The sequence below is a fragment of the Tyto alba genome, unplaced genomic scaffold (assembly GCF_018691265.1).
Source record: "Tyto alba isolate M040663 unplaced genomic scaffold, T.alba_DEE_v4.0 Super-Scaffold_20, whole genome shotgun sequence".
Classification (NCBI taxonomy): Eukaryota; Metazoa; Chordata; class Aves; order Strigiformes; family Tytonidae; genus Tyto; species Tyto alba.
Window position 1 is genome coordinate 3,980,803 of NW_024881283.1, and position 10,159 is coordinate 3,990,961.

Sequence of the window (10,159 nt, forward strand, 5' to 3'; positions counted from 1 at the left end):
ACACTGCACAACGCGTGCTTCTCCCTCCCCAGGAGGGGAGCACATCGCAAAACGATGCCGGGCAGGGAAAGCAGTTTGGAGCCAGCTCCAGAGGGCTGGTGCTGGGGGGTGCGTGGGCACTGGGGGTCCCTCTCCCCGTGGAACTGGTTGGGTGCCTGGCAGCGGGGAGAGTGGGCTGGGACCTTTTCAGAGGTGCGTGTGGGCAAGGCTGCGCTGGGAGCATCCTGGGGGGCTCTGCTTGGAACATGGGTGGCCAGGGCTGGGAGGGATGGAGAGGACCTGGACCTCTGCATGGACATGATGCAGAGCCTGGCTCGGCCCCTGCTTTTGTTGTCTCCTCACCTTGTCCCTCCCCAGGCTCCTGACAAGGAAGAAGAGCCCCCTGAGACCCGGCCCTGCCTGGTGCAGGGCTGGTGCAGGTCCCAGGGGCACATGCTAAAGACACCCCATCACACTCCCTGCCATGACAGTAATTGTGCTAACGACAGATAGCTGATTGATGTAGCAAAGGGCCATGACCCCTGGGCTCCCAGGGGTGAAATGCCTGGTAGTGAAATGGGAGACCCCACCAGCTGAGCCCTCTGAGCCCCCTTTGGCTCAGATAGCTGAGGGGTCCCAGGGGATGGAGCCTGGGTGCTCCATCCACCCCCCCAGACCCGTGGGCATCCCCCCTCCTGCCTTGGGGTGCTGGAGCCGCTGCTGATCATCCCCTCTGTCCTTGGTGTCTTTGCAGAACTCCATCCGGCACAACCTCTCCCTGCACACCCGCTTCATCCGCGTGCAGAACGAGGGCACCGGCAAGAGCTCCTGGTGGATGCTGAACCCCGAGGGCGGCAAGACGGGGAAGACGCCCCGCCGGCGGGCGGTCTCGATGGACAACAACAGCAAGTTCCTGCGCATCAAGGGGAAGGCCAGCAAGAAGAAGCAGCTGCAGGTGACGCAGGAGCGCGGGGAGGACAGCCCTTCCTCCCAGCAAGCCAAGTGGTCGGAGAGCCCTGCGTCCCACGCCAGCGACGAGTACGACGCCTGGGCGGACTTCAGGACGCGGGCCAACTCCACAGCCAGCACGCTGAGCGGGCGCCTCTCGCCCATCATGTCCAACCACGAGCCAGACGAGCTGGAGGAGGATGACGGTACCCCCTCCTCCCCGCTGATGTACCCCAGCCCCTCCAGCACCATGTCTCCTTCCCTCAACGCCCGCTGCTCTGTGGAGCTGCCCCGGCTGACCGACCTGACTGGCACCATCAGCCTGAACGAGAGCCTCGGGGAGAGCATGCTGGAGGACCTGCAGGACGGTTACACCATGAGCCCTTCGCAGCAGCTCCCCCCGGCCGCCCTGCGGCAGCGGAGCTCCAGTTTCACCTTCAACTCCAAGTGCTCCACCATGGGGGCTGCCACCAACACCTACTGCGGGACTATCTACAGCCAGCCGGCCATGAGCCTCATGCGCCGCCTGCCCATGCAGACCATCCAGGAGAACAAGCAAGCCACCTTCTCGCCCGTCAGCTCCTACAGGAACGCCTCGCTGCAGGACCTGCTCTCCTCCATCTCCTACGCGCACAAGGAGAGCATGGTCCCGGGGGACCTGCCCCTGCCGCAGGCCAGCCCCATGGTGCCGGCCCGTGGCCACAGACACAACCCGCTGCTCTGCGGGAGTGGGGAGCAGGGTTTGTCCTCCTACCCGTCCCACTCGGGCTCTCTGATGAAGAGCAACGCTTTGTACCACCCGTCACCAGCCGGTCACCACCCTGCGGTCAACACCAGTGCCTTAGCTAATCCTGTCAGCCTTATGAGCTTGCCCAGTGACACGTGCAGCATGACAGCCATGCCGCACCATGGGCATCTGCATTCCTACGCTAATAACCAAGGGGCACACATGAGCTTGCTGGATTCGCTGCAGGGCCCCTACCCGGGGGCTGTCCACCCCCCCGTGTTGGGCCAAGACAGGTTCCCAGCAGACCTGGACCTGGACATGTTCAATGGGAGCCTGGAGTGCGACGTGGAGTCCATCATCCTGAATGACTTTATGGACAGCGACGAGATGGACTTCAACTTCGACTCGGCTCTCCCGCCGCAGAACGGGCTCAACGTGCCCGCGCTGCCCGGGGGCCCGCAGCCCACGAACCAGAGCTGGGTGCCTGGGTGACGCCCGCCCCGGGGTGGGGGGGCTTGCCACCGAGAAGCCACGAGGGGAACATTGAGACTAACTTTTTTTTTTCCTTTCTCTTCTGCCTTTGTTTGTTAAGATGGGCTAGAGCCATCGGTCTGAGCTTGAGGTCGAACACAAAACACAAACCGTAGGGTCAAATATTGAGTCGGTGTAGGGCCCCCAGCCCCCACGTGTGCCCGGTCTGCTGGGTCCTCCCACGAGCATCCTCCGGAGGATGCAGGGCAGGCGGGTGGGAGAAGCAGCTGGAGCCAGGCGGGTCGGGAGGGGGAACGGGAAGGGAAAGCCTTTCCAGATGGTCCCAGTGCCCCACTGCGACGGTGCCAGTTTGATTTGTCCTTGGCCTGGGTGACGGAGCAATGATGGTTGGTGGTGCGGGACCCCCTCTGCATGGGCATCTCTCTCTGGAAAGGATCCCTTTTCTCTGAGCCACCTCGGGAAACGAGTCCTCTGAGTAGAAGTGTCAGGAGCGGGGACCCTGGCCCAGGGCAAGGAGGGGCTCGTCACCCCTAAATCCTGGTGGAGATCTGCACTCTGCCAAGCCCGCGTGCCCAGGCCACCTCCACTGGAGGTCTCCTTGCGTGGCTTCAGGCAGGATTCCTCACCGAGCGGTGATAAGGCAGGGTTGGAGGGAAGGGCGTGCAATCTGCATCCCTGGGGACAGCATCTTGGCAGCCCCTGCACCCACCGGTGGCTGGGGGGTGCCACGGTCACACCTGCCCACAGGAAAGCTGCGGTACCCTGCCTGGAGCAGGCGTGGGCACGCTCCTGCGTGTGGTGCACAGCCCTGCACGGGGGGGGTGGTCCTGCTGGGAGGGACATGCTGCTGGCCTGGGTCCCCCGTGCTGGAGGCTCAGGGGGAGCTCACAGGGTCGGGGAGGGGGGCATATTTATTTGATTTCATGCACTCTTTTGCCATTGAGTTTTTGCATTTGGAAGGAAAAAAGGGTCAAGCTTAGGGAGAGGAGGAAAGAGGCCGTGGGCAGTGCTGATGGCTGCGCCCCATCGCACATCTTGTCTTGGCTTTGGATGCTGGATGATGGGGTGGAAGCTGGGGGTTGTGATGTGGGTCATCCTCGAGAAGGGGGTGTGTGCGTGTGAGGAGGGGAGGAATGCGGTGGCCAGGCCTCCAGAGGCAGCGTGGGGTCCCCCCTGCCCCAAACCTGGGTGACCCACACTGCCTCCCCTGCGTGCAAAGCTCAGGGAGGTGCCGCTGGGCTCACAGCTGGGACTGTGGGGCTCCTGGGGGGTTGCTCCTGGTTTCAGGAGTGACTCCAGCCAGCAGCATGTCTGTCCCGGAGGGCTCTGTCCCCATCCCTGGGACACCAGGAGAGCTGGTCTGGGGGGGCTGTCAGCCAGAGCAGACAGCCCTGTTGCACCCGTCTGCCAAAGGCCAGTGCCCCATGGGGGTGGGGGTCACGATTCACACATGGTCCTGGTGTGTGTCGGGAGCCCAAACCAGCCCCACTGCTCTGCGGGGCAGGAGTTGGGCCAGGGTCCCACTGCCATCCTGCACGGCAGGGCCCAGGGCTCCCCGCTGCGGGGTTTTTGAGGGGGGGGGAAGCTGGAGAAGCTGGTCCAGAGGAGATGGGGGGACTGGGAGGAGAGGCGATGGGAGCTGCTGCTCTGCCCCACGGGGTCTCCGCACAACCCATCTTCCTCCTGGTCACCACAGGCTTCCTCTAAACCTCCTACCCCTGGGTTGCAGCCAGGGTTAGTCCACTGAACCAGCATGTTTTCCCAGCCCAGCTCTTCTCTTCTCGCTCCAGCACCACCTCCTCTACCACGGTGCAAGCGCTGGGTCCCGCCAAGCCACGGGGGAAGCGTGGGAGCCGGGGCAGCGTGGGACCCGGGGGTGGGCACCTCCCGCTCCAATCCTGACCCACGCGTCTGTGGCAAAGCGTGACAGAGGAGCCCCGTGTGCCACCGCTCACCTTCGCCCTGGGCACACGGCAGACACAGTCTCTAAAGACATTCTTACAAGTTAATTAATTATGTTTACATTATTTGATCATGTACAGAATTTAATATATTCTATTATATATAATCTTTCTTGAATGCTTTTTTAAAAAGGATTATTCTTTGGTCAGGATCATTACCGCATTCGTTTTATACACCACCTCTTGTTTCAGGCATCTTTAAAATCATTGGGAACCGATTGCAAATTTAATACCCAGCACCCCAGCTCTGCACATGGGGTGTGAAGGACTGCTAGCGAGGAGAGGCAGGGAGGGCAGCTGGGGCTGCCATGGGAGAAGAGGGGGGCTCTGCCCCCCAAGCATGGGAGAAAGGGAAGGGGTCCTGGCTCTTCCAGGCATCCCATCTCCAGGCACACGTCCCGCAGCACACCAGCACGCCGGGCAGCGCGGGCTGGCTGGGGCTCGCCGCGGCAGCCGGGCGTTTGCAGATGGGATGCTCAGGCACAGGGACCCCCCCCCCCAAAAACCCCTTCGGTGTCACAGCTACGGGCCAACCATCATCGCCGAGGGGAAGCCGCACCAGCAGTAGGAGAAAACCCCCTCCTTGTCCTGCGCCTGCCCCGCTCCTCCTGCCTTGCTCGCCTCCCCCTGCCCCCGCTGCGTGGTGCCCCCGGGCATCCACCCCCCCCCGGGGAACGTCCCATTGCAAAGCTGTCTTTGTGGTTCGTGACCGTGGGGTTGTTGTGTGTGCGGTGGAGTCGTGTTGGTAAGCGTCATGTGTACAGTCGTCGTGCGGTGCGAGGGACGGCGGGCAGTGGGAGGCAGGCACAGGGACACCACACCCCACACCCCCCCCCCCCGCCCCCCAAAGTGGCTGGGACCCCGGGGAAGCGGGGGTGGGTAGAGGGGGGGAGGCGAGACGGGCTGGCCCCGCCGCGGCGGAGGGGAGCAGAGTGGAGGGACGCGGGGATGCCAGGGCCACGGGTGGTGGTGATGGCACGGGGGTGTCGGGGCTTCGTGCCCGTGGGGCGGGCGGGTCCTGGGGGTGGCCGGTGCGTCCGTGCCCCCTGCAGCTCCCACCGCCCCGCTGCCAGTGCTGCTGCCAGCGCGGGGATGGGGAAACCAGGGCTTTATTTCACTGTCCAGCAGTGGCCGAGGCTCCAGGTTCCCTCTCTGGAAACAGCTCCCTGAGCACAGGCCACCTCACATCCCACTTCGCTCGGCTTCAGCCTCCCCACTCCATCACCCCCCCCTCCCTCCCGGCCCCCCTCGCCCCACAGGACAGCCTCTGGGGACAAGGAGCATCCTCTGCTCCCAGCCCTGCTCCTGCCCAGCCCGAGCCCGGCCTGGAGCGAGGAGCTGGCGTTGAGGGGACGCCGAAGGGGCCCCACCAGTTTGCTTCATACGGCGGTTTTCAGTCCGTCCTTTCCCTCGTATTTATAACTGTACAGACTGGGGGGGAGGGTCTCTGACAGGCGTCATCTCTCACCACACATCTATCGTAGGCAATGGTAACTTTCTTGATCGTGCTATTAGAGTTTGTGTATGTGGCAATGTAAAGAACTGTGTATAGTGCATTGTACAGCATATTTTCATGAATAAAATTGTTTTAAATATTACAAGACAGGAGTGATGCCTTCAATGCTTATGTGTGTCTGGGCTGAGACAGGAGGGACAGTGCTGGACCAGTGAAGCTGGGGGGACATGTGGGGAGAGCCACCAAGGAGAAGATGTGAGGTTTGTTGAAACTGAGCTTGCACCCAGCATGGGGATGGTTGGGTCATGGAGGTGTCCGTGCCATCCCACCCGGACACAGACCTCTGGACATCATCCTGGGCAGTCTATAAATACATGTATTTGCTGACTTTTACCAGTATTTCCTGAGACTGACAGCCTGCCTCAGTGTCACGTCTTCCCGGGGCAGTGCTGGGTGACCTTGTCCAGCTCGTGGGGGTCTTCATGCCCTGCACCCGCTGCCCCAGACCCCTTTGCTCCCCAGCGAGGCTCTCTGGGTGCAGCCCCCAGCCACTGGCCTGGAAATCCCCCTTTTGAGCAGCTGTTGAAGTTGGTTGGACTGAAACTTCCCCTTGAGGGTTCATTTATTTCCTGCCCTGGAAAAAATTGCTGAAGTGACTGGAGGCCATGGCTCCTATTTTGGGTGATGATTTAGGGTCTTGGGGCAGAGTGGGTTGGGAAAACACCTCTGTGTTTCAGTGCTCAGGTTCAGGGATGGGTCTAAGATCCCTCATTCAGCTCTGAAAAGTGGACTTGACCACCCCAGGGGTTCATCAGAGCAGGCTGGAGAAGCTGAAACCCCTCTGAGATGCTCTCAGGCACAGAAAGCTGAATATTGCCCCGCTGTCAGGCACCGAACGGGCCCACACCAAAACCCCTGTGTCCACGCCAGCGGCGCAGCTAGCCAGTCTGTCCTCCTCATCCTGCCTCTCCTTGGGGAGATATTCAGATGGCTTCTCCTAAGGCTCTGCAGGGTGGGCAGGACTCATCCCAGGCCACTCAGGGAGGACCTTAATTCAACTTCTCCCTCGATAAACAGCTGAAATAAAGGTGGGGAAACTGAGGCAGCCGCCAAAATCTATTTCAAAATACCACCCCCCTCTCCCCGGGGTGCTCAGAAGGGGCTGCTGGTGGCGGTTTGCAGGAGTCCGTGCACACCACGCACAGCATCTGAACTATATGCCTCCGTCATATTGCACTTGTGGTCAAGCACCCCGGTGTCACCAGTTCAGCCGTCTCCCACTTGCTGGTGCTGCAGGTGGAGCATCTTTCCACTCTTGTGGATCTGGCATTGTCACTCCATGTCTCCCTGTAGCAAAGTGCAGACACGAGGAGTCCTGGCGGGGAGGCTCGAGGCACCCGGTTCTTGTCCCACTGATGGTCTTCTGGTAACTTGGAGAAAAAAATCATTAGCGAGGCAGCGTGGTCACGTCTCAGAGGTGCTCCCAAAGGCCTGGCATGTCCCTGTAAGCTGGTCCCTATAGGTCAGTCCTGGACAAAATGATGAAGAAGAGGAGGGATTTCAACTACTAAAGACTTTCCTATCAGAGAATTCAATTAGTGCAGAATTTAATTGCTGTGGCTCAAGGGAGGGGGGTGTTTCAGCCCCTGGCCCAGCAGCAAACACGTCTGGGTGTGGGAGGGCACAGCTGTTGGTGCCGTGCCGGCACGGGGCACACGGGAGCTGGCACGGCCCTGCTGTGCTGTGTGGTGTGTGCCAGGAGTCACTTCAGAGCCAACAAAGCTCACAGCGAGTGGGGAGTGTGGGATCTGTGGGGCTGGAGGAGGGGTGCTGCAGAGGGGCCCCTCTTTGGTGGCTGAGCTCCCTGGGACAGGAGGGTGTCTGGGGCGGGATGTGGCATTTATGTCCTGAGTGGGCAAGAGGTGGGAGCAGCCCCAATGTTCCACGGGCGAGCTGCAAGAGCCCAACGGGACGTCACCCCCGTTGTCACATCTCATGGGGCTCAAGGGTCAGGGGCAGAGGGGCACAACCAGGGTGTTTATCTGCGGGAGGACAACAGGATCCAGGTGGTTCTTGCGGGTTTCCACAGGGATTTGTGCTTGACATGAAGCCACTCACCTCGCTGCAGGGAAACCTGCAACGTAACACAGGATCCCCGCTGACAGGTTCTGCAGAGGTTACAGGGCTGGCAAAGCCGTGGTGATCTCAGGAAGCCAGCAGGTGCAGGTCTCGCCTCCGGAGTGGGTTTAGCTCAGCATTTCGTAGGAGCACGGACCAGAACTGAGGCCACTGCGATCGGGGCTGGAGCAAAAGTGACAGCAGGAAGAGTTCGGGGGCTTGAACACCTCACACATTGCGTGAGCTACAACTGCGAGGCAGCAGCTGCAAAAGGGCCCAGAGGAACAAGGACCCCCTCAGCACACAGCACGGGGGTGGACAGATGATACAGGTCCCCCAGACAGCGGCACCGGGAGGCAAGCGGGGCCACGCAGCCTCTCACTCCTCAGTGTTGTTAGTGCCGTGCAGGATCCTGTTGCACCAGAGGCATGAAGCCAGGATGGGTTTTTACCAAGAGAAGGTGCTTCACTCTTTGGTGTATCCTCCAGGGTCCCTGGCCAGCTTTTACAGCATCCAGCACCAGACACGGGCACTGGAGACGCAACTCCAGAGAGCACCAACAGAAGAAACATTACTTTTATTCACGTTATCCCTTTTCACTGGCATTATTAGTCCGTTCCACGGCAGTCTGCTGCCCAGTGCTCCCCACTCTACAAATCACCCCCACTGTCCCCCCCAGCCCCACCAGTGACTTCCCAGCAGGACCTCCCTCCTCACAATCAGCACTGCTGGGACACAGAGAGCCCAGCGCATCCTCCCCATCGCTGGTGGGACCAGCTGGGGAGAAGAATCCCCTGCAGAGCCCTGCAATGGCAGTTTGTGCCTGCTGCTTGGCCAGACAAGACCATGACCTCCTAAATGTGGTCTTAAACCACCCCAAGTGGTAGTTTGGGTTTTCCTATTTTTGTGAGAAAACATCACACAGCACCCAGGTAATCCGTTGCTGCTCTCCATATCCTCAGCAAACCCCACTACTTTGATGGAGAAACTTGTAATCCTGGTTTTAAAGAAAAAAGAAAAAAAAAAAAAAAAAACAACAGGAAGAAAGACATCAAGTTGGTTTGACAGGAACTATTTTCCATAAATCCCTGTTGATTGGCATTAATTATATCACCCTTTCTGATTCTTTATTCATTGCATTCCATATCAGCCGTTCTATTATTTTGCCTGGGATCAATGTCAGGCTGACAGACTTGTAATTATCCACGTCGCCCTGTTTCCCCTTTTAAAATATTAGGCCAACCTCCACCCTTCTCCCAGGGCCCCCCAAATTCCCATGTGCTCTGCACCATACCAAAACCCAACAGCAGTGGTCCAGGACATGCTTCAGCCAAGTCTGCTGGCTGGTGGTTTTCCTCCCTGGAAGACTGCAAGCTCCTGAAGCCAGGCATCTCCCATCAGCTCCTGAGCAGAGCCCGTTTTTTGCTCCTCATGGTTGTCCTCCTTCCAGATGCTCAGCAGAGCTGGGTGCTGACAGCTTTTGCCCACTCTGCACACACTGACCTTCTCCCACTGCCACCTCCGAATGCCACCACCGTCACCAGGAGCCCGGCAGGCTCAGCCTTCGTACAGCGCTCGGTGCAGCCCTCATGCGAGCAGAACTTGCAGCCTGTTGAGAAGGTAGGATTTGCTGTTGTGCCAAGAGGTTGGACAGGATGGGTCAGTGGCTGTTCTGGTCTGAAATGCGGTGGCAACGCAGCCTGGCTGGCTTCCCACCCAAGCTCACTCCTGCTCCGGTGACATCCTCACCCCCCCCCAGCAGCAGCACCCTCCCCAAGGAGTGGGCTGCTCTCCTGAAGTCATTTCAGCCCAAACTTCAGCTTCCCTTGACCCTGTGCTCAGCCCCGCTCTTCTCCTCGACTCCATCTGCTCCCTGTGCTCTCAATCTCCCAGGGCTGCCCAGAGCCGGCCTCCACCTCCAGCTCTCTGTGCCCTGGCAGCTCTCATGCCCTCCTGCTCCTCCCTGCAGTCCTCCCTTCTGCCACTTTCTCAGCCTCATTGCACCACCAGATGGGAAGACGAGCATCCCATCAGGGTAAAGAACTGGATCCCACCAGTACTTTGGTCGTGGTACGTGGATACCCTGGATGCGACCAGCCCATCATGCAGATTTAGGAAGCCAGGGTGTCGGTGTTGCCCTGGCACCCTGGGCTGTGGATGTGCCTTCCCAGCCCCGAGCCCAAAGCCACCCTGCAAATGGACAAGCCATCAACCAGACATGCTCCCCAGTGTGACTCTCAGACTATGGATGATTTCCATCTGACTGTAAAGAGGGACTGCTCTGCACATGTCCCACCCTCTGTCCTGCTCTAGGGAGTGGGAGGAAATGGAGCAGGGCCACGCAGCGGCTGCACGGCCCCGAGCCAGGACCAGCTACATGCAAAGTGCTGGCAGCTCCTGCAGCCATTGCAACAGAGATGCTCCACTTGCAGTGCTGGTGACTGCTGCTCTGTCAGCTCTCCTCATGTCCCAGTCTGC

The 10,159-nt window shown here is 59.9% G+C and overlaps 1 protein-coding gene across 1 annotated transcript in view; it reads left to right on the plus strand.

Annotated features, from left to right (window-relative positions):
- The window catches only part of FOXO6 (forkhead box O6), a 38,918-nt gene extending 33,213 nt beyond the window's left edge, over positions 1-5,705 (plus strand). Inside the window, exon 2 of the mRNA XM_042793861.1 lies at positions 734-5,705. Coding sequence (XP_042649795.1) covers positions 734-2,146 — 1,413 coding nt within the window. The 3' untranslated portion in view covers positions 2,147-5,705. The remainder of the gene's footprint in view (positions 1-733) is intronic.
- The last annotated feature ends 4,454 nt before the right edge of the window (positions 5,706-10,159 follow it).